The sequence below is a fragment of the Dipodomys spectabilis genome, unplaced genomic scaffold (genome assembly GCF_019054845.1).
Source record: "Dipodomys spectabilis isolate Male_0828 unplaced genomic scaffold, ASM1905484v1 ptg000006l, whole genome shotgun sequence".
In the NCBI taxonomy this organism is placed as follows: domain Eukaryota; kingdom Metazoa; phylum Chordata; class Mammalia; order Rodentia; family Heteromyidae; genus Dipodomys; species Dipodomys spectabilis.
The window spans coordinates 9,955,945-9,977,864 of NW_024870683.1; the positions used below are offsets into that span (position 1 = coordinate 9,955,945).

The following is a 21,920-nucleotide window of genomic DNA, read 5'->3' on the forward strand; positions in this document are numbered from 1 at the left end:
AGATCTGAGGATCGCAGTTCAAAGCCAGCCCGGGCAGGAGAGACCGTGAGACTCCTATCTCCAATAAAGCACCAGAAAACCGGAAGTGGCGCTGTAGCTCAAGTGGTAGAGCGCTTGCCTTGAGCTGAAGAGCTGAGGGACAATGCCCAGGCCGAGTTCAAGCCCCACGGCCCACCAAAAAAAAAAAAAAAAACTAGGAGAATGAGCAAAAAATCTTTTATGATTTAAAGTATTTTCCCAAACCTAAACTAGGACCTGAGGAGAAAATTAGTACAGACGTGTTACAGAGGCTCTGTGATTTTAGAAGGACTTATATTTAATATTAAGAAGGTTTTTTTCTCCAAGAATGTGTTTTGCCCTGTATTCCATGCAGAGAATTTCTCTCTGGCCTCAACAAGATGATGTAGCACTTAGGGACAAAGATGCAGCCTAACAGGCCAGCACTGGAGGCTAAGATGGAGAAGACCTCCACGGCCACCATGGTTTTCCCCTTGGTGCTGTGGTAGACAGGCAGGAAGGTGACCCACACACTACAGAACACCAACATACTGAAGGTCAGGAACTTGGCTTCATTGAAGGTGTCAGGCAGGTTCCTGGCCAAGAAAGCCACAGTGAAGCTTGCCAGGGCCAGGGAGCCCAGGTATCCCAGGACACAACAGAAGGCAGTGGCTGAGCCTTTGTTGCACAGGATGATAACGTGGCCATGTTCTGAGTGTGCATCGGTGTCAACAAATGGAGGAGAAGTGCCCAACCAGATTCCAGACAGAATGAGCTGGATCAGCGTGCAGCTGGGAATGATGAAGTTAGGCATTCCTGACACCAGCAACCACCGCATCCTTCTCCCTGAAGAAGTGACAGAGAAGGCCAGAACCACAGTAACAGTTTTGGCCAAGACAGTGGAAACAGCCACAGTGAACACAACTCCAAATGTGGTCTGCTGGAGGACACACGTGGCTGTGTTGGGATGTCCAATGAAGAGCAAGGAGCAAAGAAAGCAGCAGTTGAGGGAGATGAGCAAGATGTAGCTGAGAGCCCTGTTGTTGGCCTTGACAATGGGAGTGTTGTTGTGCTTGGTAAAAATCCCAATAACAGCAGTGGTAAGTGCAGAGAGGCAGAGAGCTAAGCAGACTAGAGTCATCCCCAGAGGGTCCCTAGAGTCCAGGAAGCTCTCAGATTTCAGCAGGCAGAGGTTTTTCTCTGTGTTGGCATACTGATGATCTGGGCACCTCACACACTGCTCCAAATCTGGCAAGAAGTGGTATTACCATCAGTTGTATAGTAGTTACCTTGCTTCTCTGTCCTTCCTCTAAAGTAGTTAATTTGTTGAGCTTAACCCAATGTTCTGTGTTGTTGCTTTCTAAACCAAAGATACATATTCTATGAAGCATACAATTCAATGTGAGTCCTGATCATGTCATCCTAATAAGTTTTCTTACTTTTCATTATTTTCATGAAATCATTTTCCATTATCAAAATGGAAATCTATCTCACATAATTAACACACCACGAGTAATAGTCGGTGCAATTCCTTCAGAAACCACATACTTTATGAGAAATGTGCACATTTAATTTGGGGCATGAATATATACATTACAGAGAAACAGAAGTAATCAATAATCCTCATTATCTTCCCTAGATTTCTCCATCTCAGAATTTTTCAAAGCAAATATGGTAGTTTGATGGATTTTTCATTGACTCACTACCCAATTTTGATAACAGTGACATTACAAAATGTGATTCTTTGGGCTGGGAAGTTGGCTCAGTGATAGAGCACTTGCCTTGCATGCCTTAGGCCCTGGGTTCGATTCCTCAGCACCACATAAGCAAAAAGAAAAAAGCCGGAAGTGGCGCTGTGGCTCAAGTGGTAGAGCGCTAGCCTTGAGCTGAAGAGCTGAGGGACAGCACCCAGGCCCAGAGTTCAGGCTCCATGACCGGAACCCCCCCAAAAAAAATAAAAATAAAAAAAATAAAATAAAATATGATTCTTCCCACCCAATAAAAGCTTCATATTTACTCTTACTTCTATCCTCTTATTTTTACCTCATTTTCTACAATATCTAAAGCCTATCACAACAATAATTTTCTCTTAATATTTCATATTTTATCAGGTACTAAATAACATTTCTAAAAAATACACTTTATGACTTATAATTTCAAGGTACAAATAAATTGTGAACCTTACACTCTTCATTCTCTAAATATTGAAATATATATTCAAAAATGTCTAGAATGATTTTTAACAATAAAAATAATTAGCATATACCGTCTTTCAAATTAATATGCTCTTTCAATATCCTTTATCCAAAATGCTGCATTTTCTAGGATTGTAACAAAGAGTTAAAGTGATCCTCTTGAGTTAAATTTTTTGCTACACAATATATTTTGCCATATTACAGAGAATATTTCAACATGTTATTTGGTGGAATGGATATCATGTACGTGGAAACTGGTCCACAAAACTTGCCCAAATCTTTTATACCTCTTCAGGTGTTGTGAATTTTCTGGAAGGATTTTATCTTTTTCTAACATGTAAATTCTTACCTAATAAAAGGAAGGCTTTTGTCTCAGTATGCTATCTATCATGGATCGTTCCTATTTTCTTTCTTTCTTTCTTTTTTGTGGGGCTTGAACTCTGGGCTTGAGCGCTGTCCTTGCGCCCTTCAGCTCAAGGCGAGCGCTCTACGGCTTGAACCACATGGCCACTTCCAGTTTTCCTGTGGTTAATTGGAGATAATAGTCTCACGGACTTTCCTGCCCAGGCTGGCTTTAACTACTAGCCTCAGATCTCAGCCTCCTGAATAACTAGGATTACAGGCGTGAGCCACCGGCACTATCTCTGTTCCTATTTTCTACCATTGATTAAGAAACACTAAGAAGATGTTACTTCAATACTTACACACTTACCTGTCCTGTTAGAAATCTCATTCACAGGGCAAGGGATACAATCAAAGCAACAGACAGACTTTCCCTCCTGAAGGGATTTTCTGAAACCAGGACCACAACTCTCACTGCAGTCAGATTGCGGAGTCTAAAAAAAGCAGATTAGTGTTGATGACAGACAGGTTACTTATAATTAATACACTCAGATTCTAGTGTTGGAAGCATTTTGATCATTTAGAATCAAAAATTCTGTATAGATGCAGGTATATATATATATATACATATATATACATATAATTGGATGATATTATTTCAGGTATTTTAACAAGCTCAAAGAAAAATGTTTTAAATCCTTCCTCTGCCCTTCTTAAAGGAAAATGTAGGAAAAGTAGCCATTCTTCTTAAGATGGGAAATCATCTAAAATAACAAACAACTGGCAAATTGATGAATGAAATTAAACATTGTACCTTACAAATTGACTTTCAAAGATACTGTGTTACAGTGATATGGAGCTTTATAACACAGATAATATTTATATTTGGAATACATAAGAGAAAAATATTAAGAAATAACTTGGCAAATAAATATGCTCCATATGGACCCATTAATCAATTCCTTCATAAAAATGTTCTAAATGGGCTGGATTCTGGTGGCTCACACCTGTAATCCTAGCTACTCAGGAGACAGAGGTATGAGGATCACAGTACAAAGCCAACCTGGGCAAGAAAGTCCATGAGATTCTCATCTCCAATATATCACCAGAAAACCAAAGTGGCACTTTGTCTCAAGCACTAGTCTTGAGCTGAAGAGCAGAGGGATAGCACTCAGACACACAGTTCAAGCCCCATGACAGAGGAAAAAATATTCTAAATGGGAAGTTGGTAACTTACATAACTGCATTATTAATGAAGACAAGAGGAATAAATTCTAGCAAGACATTTTGCTCATTTATTCCAACTTCAGATCACCATTGTTTGATTCAAGGAACCTCTGTAAATAAGATGGGCCATTCTATGTTATCATTGGATAGAGATAATTGATGCCCATGTGGTGCATATGGAGAAAAGTTTCCCACTTTCACCACTTGCCTAAGGCCTTCTGGAAAATTGCAAAGGTTCACAATGTCATACTCTGCCACCAATTTCTTTGTCCCATCCAAAATCACTTGGTCACCAGCAGGATTGTTGAAATGGATATTCTTCAGAAAGGGGTGGAGCTAAAAGACAGGCATCAACCAGAGTCAAGTTAGTCAAAAGTTCACACAGAAAACTGGAAGAAAGAGTATGTATCACATTGACTTTTTTATTTCTGTTTCAGAATCCATTTTTAACAGGGTAATGTAGCAGAAAAACTGAAAGTCTATGGAGAACTAATATAAAATAATGCTGATAACTTTTAAGACCCAAGTAACTGTCTAAGACAATACTTCAAGATTAAAAATCTAGTACATTCAGCTGCCTGGCTACACAGGCACAGAGATTTCTTTTATGAGTAACTCCACTGTGTAATTCAGTAAAAAAATTATAAAAAACTACCTGAATTAAAATTAAATTATTTCACTTACAAAATATGAACAATTGTGCACAAAATACTGAGTTGAATAAATTTTTCATTATTGCTTACCTGTTACAAATGCAAATAGAAAATCAGTAAGTACAAACTTGAAAGCTTGAGCACTGACGTGTTACACATAGATGGAATGAAAACAATAAGTAACAAATTATTTAAAAATAATTCTTACCACTGGTTTTATTCAAGTAAAATTCTACATGGTTTAAAAACTATTTCAAAAACAAACTGGGTGATGGTGGCTCACAATTGTAATCCAAACTACATAGGAAGCAGAGATCTGAGGATCCCAGTTTGAAGCCACCCTGGACAAGAACAACCATGAGACATCTCCAATTACCTACTGAAAAAAAATGAAGAAGTAAGAGTTTTGCTTAAATGTTTGAATATTCACATTGAGCAAAAAAGAAGCCTAGGCCCTGAGTTCAAGGCTAAGAGCTGGCACTAAAAGATAAAAAACAACAATCATCACAGACAGCTAAGCTTAGTACAGCTTCTCAATTTGTCTTTAAAAAAATCTGTCTCCACTACCTGGATTGATTTGAACGAATCCCTCTTACTGATAGCATTTACTTGCCAGTGCAAATTCTTCACCTGAAAAGGGGAAAACTGAAGTTTTCTTCCATTTCCCACTGGCTGTGCTTCTGCTTGACCAATAAGCATCTCATGAAGGGCCTGAGCCACAGCATACACAGCATTATATAAATAGTAACTCTCTTCCATCATGCCCATGTTAAAAATGTACCTAGGCAACCATTCCAAGGACGCATTGGCTGGACAGTTCTTCCAAGTGACACAGCTAGACTCAGAAAATGTGCAATTAAAAGAGCGAATCCACACCAAAGCAAGGAAATAGTCTTCTGGGTATTTGGATGGATTCACAGTTTTGATAAAATTGTTGAAACCAGAAATCTCTCCATGGTGGTGTGAGAAAATGAGAGGTGCATGGAATGAGTATAACAAAAAATATTTCATCCTATACAGAAATGTACTAAGGGAGTTTATGACCCAGACGGTTCCTAGACTTAAAGATCTTGAGAAATAAGCATTTAACAAATTGAACATGAATTCATTGTCACCATAAAGGAGTACCACAGTTGAGAATGAATTTCTAATTTTCCGATGAAAGGATAGATATTCAGTTACTTCATGATAGGAAGAAAGTGGTAGTATGTGTTCAAAAGCTGTACAGACTTTGTGCTTGTTCATCTCTTGTCTCAATTGGGGCAGCATCCACAAACCATTCTCATCTTCTGAGATCAACAGACCCACCCACTTCCAGCTGAAATGAACCATCAAGGAAACTATGGCAAAAGCTAGAGATGTGTCCTTGGGGGCTATCTGATAGACAGGAGGAAACAGGCGATGGTCACTCCGGACAGGATCAAACCGCCCAAAGTTCAGCTAGAAGGAAAAAAATTAAAAAGTCAGGAATTGGATTGACATAAACAGCATCCTCAGACCTGATATGCATTGAGCAACACCTGAAATTATAAAAAGGCTTGTTTATCCCACGTTTAGTGGTGCTTCCGTTCCTGAGGCCTATGTAGAAAATGAAAGAACCAGGTAAGAGATGGAGGTATTCCTGTGGTCTGCTATAGGCTGTTCTTACACTAAAGCAAGCCCATACGGACATCTCACCAAAGGTAGTTTATTTGGAGCATTTCTAATTCAGCATTCTTTTTTCCAAATTCATTAAAAACCTGAATGGCATCAACTAGTCATGCTTTCATCCCTCAGCAGCCCTCCTGTTCTCACCTGCGGAAATCTGTAGAGGTCCAACACTGTTGCATACTGGGAAGAGATTTGGCCTGCTGGTCCAGTCAGTGTTACTACAGTCTGACTTTCTCTCTTACAGTCATAATTCAAGATAAAATCTTTCCCAGAGAGGCTTAAGACAAGACTCTTATACAGCAAATGGTATCTTATTCCATTTGAATGGGCAGAAAATCCCATAGTGATGTTAGGCAAAAGATGAGGATTTTTGTTGATCTCTTCAACAGCAAAAGCCAAGGCTAGAATAAACTGGTAGTTGTTGAAGTTATAGCTGTAGAGAGGGCACAGGAAGTATCTTCAATTTTATGCATTGACTTAAGGGAGTAAATGTTTGTTTAGGAAAATAAACATGCACAAATTGAAACCTTATCTCTAACATGAATTAGAATATGAGATTTGGGTTTGGTTTTTTTTTGTCAGTCATGGGGCTTGAATTCTGGGCCTGAGCACCATCCCTGAGCTATTCAGCTCAGGGCATGTACTCTACCACTTGAGCCAAAGAGCCACTAATTGTTTTCTTGTGTTTATTTGGAGATAAGAGTCTCATGGACTTTCCTATTCAGGCTGGCTTTGAATAGCAGTCCTCATGTCTCAGCCTCCTTAGTGGGTAAGATTACAGGCGTGAGCCACCATTACCCAGCAGTATGTGAGTCTTATGTAGGTAATTCTTTTTGAGTGAGATCATGAAAGTGTTTCTCATGAATGAGATTTATATTCTTACAAGAGAACAAAGAGAACTTGCATTTCCCCTCTGTCAAATATGTACAAAACAGTTGGTACTAGTTTTGAAACATGAGACATTTTCTCATGAATACCTAACCAGTCAATGTCTGAAGGTTGTTCTTGTAAATGTAACAAGAAGCAAAGTAAATCCTATTATCATGCTAAAGTTGATTTTCTTTGGTTCTGTTGTAGGGTAACCTAGTTCAGAGAATGTCTTTTGTGAGAGAGAATCATGTAGAGCAAGAGAGAATGATTCTCTCCTCAAAAAAAGCAAATTAATGAGAAAAAACTCCCAGAACAGTAACAAAATTGTAGGCAGCAGAACTAAATTCTTACTTACTTAAACAAAGGCAAATTAAATGCATTAATAAATAGAAAAGAAGCTAATTTTCCTTTTTCTGCATCAAATTTTTGTTCTCCCATATGACAGAGAAAAAGAATTAAATCCAAGCCTTTGACTACAAGGCAGGATACAAGTCAACCTTGGAGCTGCCCGTTTTTTTAAAATGTCAGACAAATACCATTAGAATAAATATCTAAATTGCTAGTAGGCTAGGGGGTTCCAAAGTATCTCCTTAAACCCTTGGCAACGGTGAATAGAACATGAGGAATGGCAGTCAATCTCCTAAGGAGGAAGGCATGAAAATAATTCAGTGTTATTTCTCATAACACTTTTCCAGGACCACTAACTTTAGAAAAATTACCCAGTCATCCTGAAGGTGTTTCAAACAGCAGGAAAAGATTCAGCATTGGAAAATATGTTCTTTCTAAAATCATATTAAGGAAAATTTAAAAAATGAAAACAAGTCTCGGTCATAGTTCAGTTTTCTAATATACCATCATACATCATCAAATTCATTTGATTTATGGTAATTCCTTGAACAGAAACCATGAAAGTGGCATAAGTTGCTATGTTTCTTTCTTTGGCTTGATATTCACTGAACAGCAGGATTTATCCAGCCACACTAGTTTTAAATACTAATGGTGAAAAATAGATCAAAAACATAACAAAACACTATTGATGATCCCTTTATCCCTCATTGCAGAACAGCTTTTTAGGAATCCTATCCAAAGATGATGAAGAAATCACAATAAGTAGGACCCAGAAAAGACTACATATTAATATATGAACAGAAAAGTATAAATATTAAACTTGTCCAACTTAACAACTCAATAAGCTTCTAACTTAAAGAAAATAGAAATGAAAAACAACCACTTCTTAAATCAAAAAGAAAAATCAACAGCAAAACTGAATTACCTTAACATATCTCTCCTTAAATAGACTGGAAAAATAAAAACTGTTAAAATATTTACAGTAGAGAAAATTACCTACATGTTTATGGAGTCCATACCAAAATATCAGGATCATTCATCACAGGAATAGGAAAACAATGAAAAACTTGTAACTAAAAAATCCTTGAATGAATGACCAAAGCTATGTGGAAAAAACAACTAGTAAGGAAATGGTGCTGTGGCTCAAGTGGTAGAGTGCTCGCCTTGAGATGAAGAACAGGAGGACAGATTCCAGGTACAGCCCCAGGGCTGACCAAAAAAAAAACCAAAAAACCCAAAAACATGTATTTGGGGAGGGAAGGGATGGTAGGAGAAAAACAAAGGAAGGGAAAAAATGCTTGATAGGAAATGTATTCATTATGTTACTCGTGTAACTGTAACCCCTCTGTACAATATCTTTACAATTAAAAAATATATTTTTAAAAAGGAAGAGAAAACAAAACAAAACAAAAACAACTAGTAATAAATGTTTGGCAATACTGGATCTTAAAGTTACCATTGACTTCTTTTTTTGTTGTTTTGTTGGTTTTTTTTTTTGTTGGTCATGGGGCTTGAACTCTGGGCCTGGGCGCTGTCCCTCAGCTCTTCAGCTCTAGGCGAGCACTCTACCACTTGAGCTACAGCGCCACTTCTGGTTTTCTGGTGGTTTATTGGAGATAGGAGTCTCAAGGTCTCTCCTGCCCGGGCTGGCTTTGAACCACGATCCTCAGATCTCAGCCTCCTGAGTAGCTAGGATTACAGGCGTGAGCCACCAGCGCCCGGCTTTTACCATTGACTTCTAGTACAATTAAAAAATAGACTAATAGAAGTTAGGGACATGTGCATCTCGCTCAGATATATACTCCTAACAATTGAAGATGCTGAACTATGAAAAGTGTGATTCAGATACAGCCTTGGCAGAAAACAACTGCATGATTGTTTTATCTAAAAATTATTAAAATTAAAACCTGTCACTTCATAGGCAGAAGAAACAGCAAAATACAATAGAAAACCCAATAAAAATCCATGTAGTTGTAACCATGAATATTAAACACAGCTTCTGTTCTGAAAAATGGCCTCTATAATCTGCGGTTGCTCTGAAAATACAGACATCCACATGTAAAATACTGAAATCGCATTGCAGTCTTTCACCAAATATAGGATTTATTCAAAATTGTTTACAGATCTTAATAGGAGACATGAAATTTTGAAAACAGTAGAGAAACACAGAGGAGAAATCTTTCAAGAAGTAGGCACAAGCGAATGACTTCCTGGCTAGGATTCCAATAACATGGGAACAATACATACACCTGACATTTTGGAGAGAGGGATGTGGTGCGTTTGGACCTATTCATTTTCAAAGCTGTGGATTAGCACGCATAAAAATACACTTTTCTCAATAACAACAACAACATATATACATTTCTACAAAAGGGTTTTGTATGCTCACTGAAAATATTTGAAAGTTTCTGGAAGCATGCCAATTTTAGGAAAATAATTCAGAATGATAAGGGAAAAACATTACTATTGTGTAAAATATTGGATGGGATAAAATGACAGCAGAATAGATAGATACGTAACTATGACATAAAAATGAACAAAAAATATTGGTTTGTATCTGAAAGTTTTATCCATCAGACGGTTACTTTTGAAAATAGCATAGAAATAATGAATTATTCATTTTCCAAATTGCAGTGAAGAACATAATTTACTTTACAATATATAGTCTTATTTTATATTTATTTGGAGGAGAAAATGCAAACCAAATCATTTCTGAAAAGAAATAAAGTTAAGATCAGCAGGTATATTTCAGATATTGTAGAGAGCTTGAGCAAAAATCAGGTGGTTGTTAATGAGAAGTCATATAATATAATAAAGCATAAAGCCAGTTAAAGTAAATATTTTATAAATGTTTGCTAATAAAATATACTTAGAAAAGACTGGCTCAAATAATTTCCCTTAAAAAGCATTTCTACTTGCCAGTGATAAAATAGCATACAGGATAGGGACATTGACATACATTTGTGACCTGAGGTATCTATGAAGTCATATCCCCACCACCATTAAAATGGGAAAGGTTTCAGAAGGTTTTCTAGAGAAAGAAATAGATTCTAAGTGTATGGGAAAGCACATTCCCAAGTCCTGAAGTTGTTTGTTGCAACTGTTGATTTAATTAGTGAACTGAAACATTTGGAAAAGTTCTTAACATTATTTGTCTAATGGATGAATCAGCAAATAGGAGAAAATCTGAGGTACTACGACTGTATTGTGTCAGGTGGAAGTAGGATTTCCCAAGCCAGACTATTAGAAAAGACAGCACAAAGTCAATGCCAGCAGCCTACCCTGGCTTCTTCTAAACCCTCAGAATACAGGATTTCATAGGCTACCATCATATATGAGTGGAAGCTACCTCCTTGTCTAGAAAAGAAGGCTTGACATAGCTCACCTGATTCCACTGGAAGATCACTGCCAATTCTTCATCTCTCTGTTTGTCTATTAGAAGACCATTTCTGGCCTGTGATAAATTGAATAAGTGATAATGTTTGATATCCTGCAGTCCTCATTCTGTACTGATATAGGGTGACATTAGATGACAGTATGTGCCTTGAATATGAACTCTATTAAATATTTCAGCCAATAGCTGAGAGGCATCATTTTCTTAAAGTAATTTTCCATCCATCAACTGGTATCCTGAACTTTTAATACCAGTTCCTTTTGGTCATGCTGTGCTAAAGATTTAGCTCCATGTATTTCATTCATTGCTAAGCCTCATCACATTCATCCAAATAATTAAGGGAAAGCCTTCATGGATAAAAGGTTAATTGATTATTGTTATCTACTACCAGACAAATGTTTTACTGCAGGATACCTGATTGTCAGACCAGACTCCAGTGACATCCACACACAGAATTTGTATAACTGAAAGTAGCTATGACACATGCATCAGCAGAAAGTACAACATCAATGACATTATAAAAATACATCTGTGAAATATTTAAATAAATATTTACTATTAATATGTGGGGAAATGGATAAACACAGTTCCTATTGGTCCAACAATCTATAAGCAAAAGTTATGTGTTATACATGAGAATAGTTCAGAAGAGGCCATCACTATTCCTGAATATGAACAGATGCCACAAGGAAAGCTTGATTTACCAAACTTGGAAAATGACACAAGCAATCAATATTCCAAGTAATATTTTACCTTCTAATAGGACTGAAATTAGAATGCTCATTTCTGCTAATTTCTGCCTTGTGATCTTGTAAATGTAATCTCCTGCAGTAGAACTCGTGTGGATATAGAAGTACTGAGAATGTGTGTATACATGTAAACCCGAACAAAGAGTAAGTGTAGAACCTCTGTAATGCCTCCCTTCTTCAGGTTTGACAGAATGTCCTCTGCTATATGAAGCACCACTGATGTGAAGTTCTGACCCACAATGTATTTGAAATAGTAACTGCGTCCTTCCAATAAGAATTCTTCCTCATACAGATGGGCATCAAAAAGCTGACTGACAGATATTAGAAATCACATATATGTAGGAAAGTATCTGCCTCTTGATTATGGGGAAATACATGTTCCTGTAACTTGTGAGCTTAAAACTCATGTCAATGGCTTTTTCAAGTAGCATTGCTTGATTCTTGCAATGACACGACAGACAATGTAGAGGTGTTACAGTGAGCAGAGTTTTCAGTCCTGGACAGGAAAGCTAAGTGAAGAAAAGTAGTCATAACACTTTTCAAAAAGAAATGTACTCATTACCTGACTTAGGAAATGATAACCCCTCTGTACATCATCTTTACAATAACACTTTAAAAAAAAGAAAATTGTATCCTCCCTTTTGAAAAAAGAAAAGTATTCATCTGAGAGACACAAACAAATATTGGGCTATTTCCAGTCCAAAGTTACATAGTAACAAATGGTAGAGAATATAGAAAGCATTAATTGACAAAAGATCTGCTCAGACTGAAAATCAAACAGAGAATAAAAAATAACGTTCAGAAGTTACTTACCTCACCATCTCAGCATTCCTGTCCCAACCAAAGGATTTGGCAAAATTTTTTGCTATTTCCATGTACTGGAGGGGGAAAAAACCAGCAATCAACACATCTCCACTCTTATAGGCAGTCTCCTTCTTGGTGAGCAAGCATTCCTTTTCGCTAAGGGAACTGACAAGAAATGGAAGTTGTAGTACAACTGATGTAAAAATCAAAGGAAACATCATAGAGTGGTATGTAAACCTTATTTGTGAACATATGTGGAGCTTGTGGTAGCCAGAAAGTAAGTAAATCTGTCATGAATACAAGAATATTTGAGTGTGATGTTATTGCCTAGGATTTCCACTCTGCTCCCGCCCACTTCTTTCACCATAACCTGCTGTCTTTCTGTAGACAAATGCTGTATTCTTTCACCCCTGGGGCTCTGCATCTGAGGTCCTATCTCCAAGTCAAAAACATGAGATGCAAAATATTTTGATGGTTCCCTTCTCCACTCCCAGGTGCTATAATTTCATCAAGACCGAAGGGTGTAAGACTCCAGAGATGGATGCAAATTTGTTGGAATTAGCCCTAAGGTAGTAGTGAGAAACTTTGCAAATAAAGCCTCATGGGATCATGTAAAAGTTCTGAATCAAACTTGTAATGTGAGGTGCAAGGGAAAGTGGACAGAAAGTGTTCTTCAAATAAAGGTCCTATCAGTCATTGACCATCACCCTCCACAATCAAAGATGGGGAGAACCTCCCACACCTGTGGCTAAAGCCAGTGGGAGAACATTGCTGGTATGAGCCATACAGGTATCCGTACCCATTTGAACTGAGAATATGAGGCTGTGTAATATATGCCCCAAACAAAGAGAATAGTACAAAAGAAACTCTAAATAGTTTGCACACACACGAGCCATCAGAAGACTTTAGGCACAAGGAACAAAGAGACTTTTCAAAGCAGTGAAACAATTTTACTTAATCCTATTCTTTTGGGAACTTGCTGTTGCATGATTGCCCATGATTTTACCATATGCAAGTGAAAATGAGAAACATATTGGCCACACAAGACTTCAGACAGCTTACAGACAGCACACAGACGACACACAGACGCTGGCCAGCTTACCTCCCGGAAATGGGTCGGTGGTCCCTGGGTGGGGGTCTCTATCCCGGACGAGCCCCCAGATGAAAGACCCCCTTAGACTTGGGGTGTCCTTCAATCAGAAGAGACCCTTCCCCAAAGAACAACGAGACCACTTGTGCGGATGCAATCAGCAAGAGGTTTATTCGGGCATGCCTCGGCTCCCAGGTGCACTCAACCACGAGATCCACAAGGTTCGGGTCAAGTGTCTGAGAACCGGTTACACGGGTACCCGGGGCGACAAAGTCTGTCGGAAGACTTGCGCGCCAAGTGCCTGAAAGCACCCCATTTTTATGGGCAGCAGAAGCGAGGTTACAGAAGCGAGATGCTTGGTTACAGGGTAATGATTGGTTATTTTCAAATTATGTTCAGGGTGGGGATTGGTCAGGTTAAGCTAGCCAGATGGGGTAGGTGGGGTTGGGGGAAGGCTGACGTGTCGGTACTTGCCCGGACAAGTCTGTGCGGGTCGTTATGCACCGAAACTGTTCGTTCCCTAATTTTGACAAGTGATTTACTACATCCTGCCCTACCCCGCTATCAGGGTTAAGTGTTACAGGAAGGAATGTGTTGGTCGGCTATTTTACTGGAATGCCTGGTTTTAAGGCATGTACTAGGGTCAGGCTAGGGTCTGCAGGGGGTGACTCAGAGGCTCGAGGTTTCGTTTCCTGGTTAGCGGCCTGCACTTATCCTGCCCCACCACCCCCTTAGGTATGCAGGGTAAGGGGCAGCAATTTTCTTGGGGTACCTAGTGGGCAAGCACGGGCTGGGGTCTTTCATTCCCCCATTTCCTTTTGCCTGAATGAAATCCTTCATTCACCCGACGTTTCCTCCGTTAATTTAAGCTGATGATATTGTTGGGTTAGTACTAGGGCCTGTACGACCGATAGTCGGTCTTTTACAAATTGTATCAGGCGATTTATAATGCAGGGACCTAAGGTAAGAATTAGCATTAATAGTATTAGTGGTCCCATTAGGGAGGATAACAGGGTAGCGAACCATGGGGACTTGTTCCATGATCCTTTGTACCAGCTGTACTTGTAAGCTCCAATTTTAAGACATACTCATACCATTTGCTACATACTTAAACTTTCTGAGGTTTGTCTTCTTTAAAGACAATTTTTACTTTTTAAATCCTTTCTTATCCAAAGTGGATATTAATTTTTTCCCCAATTTCTTTTCCAAGGCTTTTTTTACTACCTTTTTTACAATCCCTTTTTCAAGGCCGTTTTTTACCACCCTCTTTTTTTACAATCCCTGAGCATCTTTGTAGCTGTAGTTTAAAACTGCACAATTTTCCTTTTGCTTGCGGAACCTTTATCTTAGAACAGCCTTAAGGCACCACTGTGATGTAGAAGCTTGCTAGATTTTAAGGCTAAGAGTATTACCTCCATTGATAACACACTCAGGTTATTACCATACCAGAGCCAAACTAGGCTGTGACCATAGAGTGGATTTCCAGTCACTATGCACTGAAGTGCCTAAGACAAGTAAGCCAGTGATATCCTTGTCCCCAATATCCACTGTGGGAAGAGAGGATTTTTGGATATCACCCAAAAGAATGTCCGACAAGATCTTAGATTTAGCAGCAGTCAACCAGGAAGCAGACTGAGGTGATGGAATCTTTAGGCAGGAGTTTCTCCAGGTGGCTGTCAGGCAGTCGTTGAACTTTAACCATTAGGGTATGCAGCAGCAGCAGCAGCAGGATCTCTCAGTGGCTCCAAGGGACTGTCACACCTCATGCTGGGCTGTAAATTCCTACACAGACTGGTTAAGGATACATTGCATAGGCTTGGCAGGCTTTGATCCTGCTGGTTTTTAAGATCTTTAAACAATAGCCCAGGACAATTTACCAAAATCACATTTTTACTAACCAGATATTTTTGTAAATAGACACAGAAGGCTCAGAAGGCTGTCATGTAGCCATCTCTGACAGATGCAGTCTCCACACCTTGCATACCTACAACAGTTAACACTATTTTTTTATGCCTTTTTTTTTTTTTTTGATCTTAAAAATGGGGGTAGAAGGGCGAAGTCAATCTTCTGTAACTTCTTCAAGCTGACTTTAGGGGCGTTGATCTTACCTAGCCAGGAACCTATAACTTTAGCCTATTTTACAAAGAGGCTATCAGGGTTAGATGTCATTAGGAACAATATTTAAGCTTTGACAACTGCACAGACCTTTTCTCCGGCTACAGCAGTGTAGCTTGTTTAGCACTCTGGTTTGCAAAAGCATCTTCCTAGATGGCTTAGGAATGTGATCTCAACAATGCCTAAGATGCCTAAGTTACCTTTGCAGGCCTTTAGACAGATATCAATAGAAACACTCTCTCAGGTTTACAAACATTTTCCTGAGCAGATGAACTTCATGTAACTAGTGTCAGCTCAATTAGAGCTGCCAATCAGAGCTTTTTGGCACATAAAGGGGTTGAGATTTAAACTATCCCCCACATTTTATAACATTAGCTTTTTTACTATCACAGAGGACTGGCAAGTTTCTGTTCCTTACAAGGTAGATAGTCATGGACATTAGGCATGCTTCCAAACTATCTTCCTATGACCTCCCGGCTCTGACCAGTTTTTGAAGGGCCACAAAATGACTCTAGGATCTGACACTTCTGCTATCCAAGCAGTGGCTTACTGCCTCTGGATGCTCCTCCATTGCTCTTGTCCCAGGAGTGTCTTCTCTACACTGGATAAATGCCTCATTGGCATTTCCCTTTAGCTGGTCGCTGGACTCGAACTCAGGGCCTGAGCACTGTCCCTCAGCTCTACAGCTCAAGGCTAGCACTCTGCCACTTTGAGTCCCAGACTCGGGGCTTGAATACTGTCCCCTAACTCTTCAGTCCAGGGCTAGTACTCTGCCACTGTGAGTCTCGAGCTTGGGGCTTGAGTACTGTCCCCTGACTCTTTAGTCCAGGGCTAGTACTCTGCCGGCTGAATAGAGATGACAGTCTCACTGGGACCTTTTTCTGCCCGGGCTGGCTTTGAACCAGTTTGCAGATCAGTGAGTCTTATAAAAGGCCACTTTCCTCCAATTAAAAGCAACAAGGTGGTCAACATAGAAATAGCTTTTAAGCATGCTCTTACCTGAAACTTATTAAGAGTCAAAGTTACATTTGACAAACTTTTAAGAATCCTCTGTGCTTTGCTCTGGGCTTGCTGGAAACTTAAAAAACCTATAAGAGCAAGCTAGAATAGCAATTATTTTGGTAATTTTAATTTTTCCCTTTGTGCACATTGAGGCCAATGTCAAGAACAATTTTATATTTAAACTTTATATCCCAAAATCCATTTTTAATTAATTTTTTAAAAGCCTCTTATTAATCACCTTTAATATTTTATACTTTAGTTTTCATTTGCGTTTTGAAAAGATCCCTTGAAATCTTGAGGCCAAGTGTCACTCATTGCCTCTTGGTTGCTTGTTTTAAAGCAGACACACATTAAGATTTTTAAACTTAAATGACAATTTTTTCTTAATGTAAAAATTACAGTCACCATCATTATACCACGAGGCTAGACTTAACACCTCTATAACTTTTAAAAATATCTTAATTGTAAAACATTAAAAGCAAGCTACATTATACAAATAACTTTTTAGCCCTCTTTTTAAGGCCTTCCTAATTTTAATGTTAACACATTCAAGGGGCAGTTTTAGCAATACTAATCAGATCATCACATCACTTATTTTAACCATCATGTTTTCAGTGTCTGACTGCAGAGAAAAGAGAGAACAAAGATGGGCCGTTCGGCCCCTTCTATGGAATGGGCACACCCAATCTGACTCTTTAGGGTTAGATGAACTGCGTTTGTGCCAGCTTACCCTCTTTCACCCTGCGCGGACTCCTCCCAGGGCCTGTCCCACCATGCATGGCCAGCTGAACTGCACTTCTGCTTGTTCACCCCTTACCCCTAAGGATAGGTCTTCTGTTGGTTTCTAAGGTTTTCTCCATCTCTTCTCTTGGTTCTCGAATGAAATACAGTTTTAGACAGACAGAACAGGTAACATCTTTGACAGTGTTAAACTAACCTTTACATTTAAATTTTTAATATTTATTCCCAAATTTTATTGGGGCTGGCTCTTGTGTTATGTCATATATCACAAACTCCAAGATTTTACCAATACAAGAAAGTGATTAGGTTTTGAGCGTGTGTTTTCCAATTGAATTGTGCAGTTTTTGCTCAAGTTTTCTCTAAAATTAACTGCAACCTAAGAAGAGAATTTACTTGTATTGAGAAAAATTTTCATTCTGTCTGGTATCCTCTGCTCTTGCAACATTATTGAGGATTTTAAAGGTATATGGGGAAATGAAAAAGGGAGGAGAGAGGTAAAGATTAGGTAAGAGAAGGAGCGAGACAAAGAGAGACAGAGACAGAGAGAGACTGTGTCATAAAGTAAACACAGAGATTCCATGTGAATTTCGTGGCTTAGCACTGTCCTCTTCAGAGTGAGAAATCCCACTTTGTGCCTTTATTCACCTTGTTCAACTGGCCTGGTCTGAAACTTTTCATAATAACATGCTGATGCACATGCTTGTGTATTGCTGGAGCCTCACCCCCCCATCTGATTAACTTTAAGCTTAGTTCAGTATTATTTCCTGTATATCTACCATGTCTTATTTATGGTGAGGTATAAATAGTATCCCTCCTTATTTTTTATTGTGAAAATACCATACAGAGGGGTTACAATTACATGGGCAAGATAATGAGTACATTTCTTATGAAGCACTGTTGCCTCCTCCTTTGTTTCCCCTTCCCAACCCTTCCCATTCTCCCCTACCCAACCCCCCCCCCCACACCAAGGTTGTAAAGTTTGTTTTTGACATAACAACTTGTACATCTCATTGTTGCAGTGGTTCCAAATGTATCCCTATTTAAACAATTTGTTTTTTCCCTTCCCCTACACAAATTATACCAACCTCAAATACAGTAAAAGCAGGGGTTATATCATGGGGGAGGGACATACAAAGCAACAAAGAAATCACCTTATAAATATGTTAGAAGCCCGGCGCTGATGGCTCGCCTGCAATCCTAGCTACTCAGGAGGCTGAGATCTGAGGATCATGGTTCAAAGCCAGCCCGGGCAGGAAAGACCGTGAGACTCTTATCTCCAATAAACCACCAGAAAACCGGAAGTGGCGTTGTAGCTCAAGTGGTAGAGCGCTGGCCTTGAGCTGAAGAGCTGAGGGGCAGCGCCCAGGCCCAGAGTTCAAGCCCCACAACCGACAAAAAATAAATAAATAAATATATTAGAAACAATTGCATGAAAGCAAAAACTTTTGAATACTTATCTTGGGGTTTATTTCACCTAACATCAACTTATCTGACCTTTTCTGCTTGACTCAGACATATACTAGTTATTGCAAATAAGGGAAACCATTAGACCTATGTTTCTTTGGGCCTGGCTTACTTCACTTAATATAATTTTTTCCAAGTCTTTCCATTTCCTAACAAATGGGGCAATGTCATTCTTTCTGATGGAGGCATAGAATTCCATTGTGTATATATACCACATTTTCTTGATCCATTCATCTACTGAGGGGCATCTGGGTTGGTTCCATATCTTAGCTATGGTAAATAATGCTGCAATAAACATAGTTGTGCTGGTAGCTTTAGTATGGTCTTGTTTGTGACCATTTGGGTAAATGCCCAAAAGTGGGATTGCTGGGTCATAGGGGAGCTCTATGTGGAGTCTTTTGAGGAACCTCCATACCACTTTCCAAAGTGGTTGAACAAGTTTACACTCCCACAAACAATGCAGTAAGGTTCCCTTCTGTCCACATCCCCTCCAGCATCTGTTGTTGTTAGAGTTCTTGATTATAACCATTCTAACTGGGGTGAGGTGGTATCTCAATGTTGTTTTGATTTGCATTTCTTTTATGGCTAGTGAGGTTGAGTGTTTCTTCATGTGTCTAATGGCCATCCTTCTTTGCTCTTCAGAGAAGTTTCTCTTTAAGTCTTTTTTTTTTTTTTTTTTTTTTGGTCTGGTCGTGGGGCCTGATCTCTGGGCCTGGGCGCTGTCCCTCAGCTCTTCAGCTCAAGGCTAGTGTTCTACCACTTGAGCCACAGCGCCACTTCCGGCTTTTTTTTTTTTTGCTTATGTGGTGCTGAGGAATCAAACCCAGGGCCTCATGCATGCAAGGCAAGCACTCTACCACTGAGCCACCTTCCCAGCCCACTCTCTTTAAGTCTTTAGCCCACTTATTTATTGGGTTGTTGTTTCTTTGAGGATTTGTTTTTGGGGGATTTACTTTTTTGAGTTCAGGTATATTTTAGATATGAGACCCTTGTCCGTTGTATGGCTAGTGAAGATCTTCTCCCAATCTGTGGGCTTTCTATTGATCTTGCTAGCTATGTCCTTTGCCATGCAGAAGCTCTGCAATTTCATGCAATCCCATTTGTCCAACCTTTCTTTGATTTGTTGTGTTTCTGGGTCTCTATTAAGAAAATTTCGGCCTGTGCCAAGGAGACCTAGGGTTTCTCCTATTCCATCCTGTAATGTTTTCAGGGTGTCTGCTTTGACTCCGAGGTCTTTGATCCATTTGGAGTTGATTCTGGTGCAGGGTGATATATAAAGATCTAGCTTTAGTTTTCTACAAGTAGTTAACCAATTTTTTGCCAGCACCATTTACTGAAGAGGCTGTCTTTCTTCCATTCTATTTTTTTTTTAGCTCCCTTATCAAAGATTAGATGGCTATAGGTCTATAGGTTCACTTCTGGGTTTTCAATTCTATTCCATTGGTCCTGAGGTCTGTTCTTTGCCAGTACCAAGCTGTTTTGATTACTATGGCTTTGTAGTAGAGTTTGAAATTTGGTATTGATATTCCTCCAGCACTGTTGTTTCTGTTAAGGATTGTTTTTGCTATTCGGGATCTTTTATTGCTCCATATGAATTTTTAGATTGACTCTTCTATTTCCTTGAAGAATGAGGTTGGAATATTGATAGGTATCGCATTGAATTTGTAGATAGCCTTGTATCCCTCCTTATTTATGTTATACATAGATTTCAGCATTCTGAGCACTTTGGGTTTAGATATAAGACACCCATACTAGGCAAATTAAGACATATAAAATTCAATTTCATCTATTTTGAATTTACACTCAACCAAGAGAATAGCATACACCTGGCATAAAGGCCAAATTAATTATTTGGATTCTCCCATTGTAATAGTGCTAAAACTAATCAAGGGTTCTATTATACAGATCGGGTTGTGAATCCCTTTCTATCAGTGTTCTCAATGCCTGCTGTATCATGGAGCATAGAATGCAAATGAAATATTGCCCTCATGGTCATGCCTGAACATATGACTACAAACAACAATTTGCTGTAAGTCCCGGATGAGGGGTCTATAATCTTTTTCTATATGTCTTTGTAAATTGTATTTGAAATAGGTATATTTGAAATAAAGTACACACGCACATAAATAACATCTACATGTATATAAGGTACATCTACACACATACAAGTATAAGGTACCCCAACAAAGACTGTTTGAAAAAGTGACAACAGGGAGGAGGTAAAGAAGACTATATGTAGATGTTTGAATTGGGTCAGAGTTCACCATATAATGTCTGAGAGATCACAATGATTCCCTTTTATACTACACACACATGCTAGTTCATAGTTATTCTATTAAGAACATAATTTATATTTTGATCCTTTTATTTTGCTTATATTTACAAATGTAATATGTCATTATTGTTATGGTTTCCTCTAGAGTACACTCACTTTCATATATATATATATATATATATGTATATATATATATATATATATATATATCATATGTTCTAATTTTACATGTCCCCATGTCTCTCTCTTAAAGTGAGGGGAGGGGAAGTGTAGTTGTGGAGGTGGGAGGGAAGGGATGGTAGGGGAAAAACAAAGAGGAGATAAAAATGCTTGATAAGAAATGTACTCATTACCTTGCTCATGTAACTGTAATCCCTCTGTACAGTATTTTTACAATAAAAAATGAATAAAAAAACTCAACACCATACTTATTTACCAACAGTCCTTCATTTGTGAAGAAAATCATACAGTTGTTATTCATATACTAAGAGCATCTGGGTTGGTTCCATACCTTAGCTATGGTGAAGAATGCTGCAACAAACATAGTTGTGCTGGTAGCTTTAGTGTGGACTTGTTTGTGGTCATTTGGATAAATGCTCTATGTTTAGTCTTTTCAGGAACTTCCACACTGCTTTTCAGAGTGAAATATTTTGTGGATATTTCCTATGTTAAGTTTTCTAGAATTCAGTGCATTTGCTTATCAGAGAAGGATTTAAAAATCAAAAGTAATGAAATAACACAACGTGAGTAATAGGGGAAATAATTATTACTCAGGTTGTGTTTTAAGGCCTCCAGATTCTGAGTACTCTACTCATTAACACAAAGAAAGCCAACAAAGATAAGTATACAGCTTCTGTCAGAAGCAGCTCCTGTATTCATCCTAACATCTAAGGCTGTCCCCTCCCCTCTTACTGTCCACAGCCACAGAACTGATTTTCCCCTCCCCAGCTTCTTGGAAAATTGAGTTTATTGAAGTTCAGAATGCAAATGACAAAGTAGAGCAC

The 21,920-nt window shown here is 38.7% G+C and overlaps 1 protein-coding gene across 1 annotated transcript; it reads right to left on the reverse strand.

The window, feature by feature from the left end:
* Positions 1 to 322: 322 nt before the first annotated feature.
* Positions 323 to 14,345, reverse strand: LOC122124106 (vomeronasal type-2 receptor 116-like). Its single transcript, XM_042698769.1, has 7 exons — positions 14,246 to 14,345; positions 12,239 to 12,422; positions 6,209 to 6,497; positions 5,045 to 5,854; positions 3,870 to 4,097; positions 2,905 to 3,028; positions 323 to 1,245 (listed from the first exon to the last, which is right to left on the reverse strand). Exons 1-7 carry the CDS (start codon positions 14,343 to 14,345, stop codon positions 323 to 325), a joined length of 2,658 nt encoding a protein of 885 aa, XP_042554703.1.
* Positions 14,346 to 21,920: the final 7,575 nt, after the last annotated feature.

What these genes read in the sequence shown, in the direction of transcription:
- LOC122124106 (XM_042698769.1), bottom strand. Translation starts at nt 14,345, where the DNA reads ATGGTTCGCTACCCTGTTATCCTCCCTAATGGGACCACTAATACTATT. An exon ending in AGGAATGCTGAGATGGTGAG is followed by an intron (nt 6,498 to 12,238) that starts GTAAGTAACTTC and finishes CCCTCTCTACAG; the next exon opens with CTATAACTTCAACAACTACC. An exon ending in GGCCCATCTTATTTACAGAG is followed by an intron (nt 3,029 to 3,869) that starts GTTCCTTGAATC and finishes TGCTTTTTTTAG; the next exon opens with ACTCCGCAATCTGACTGCAG.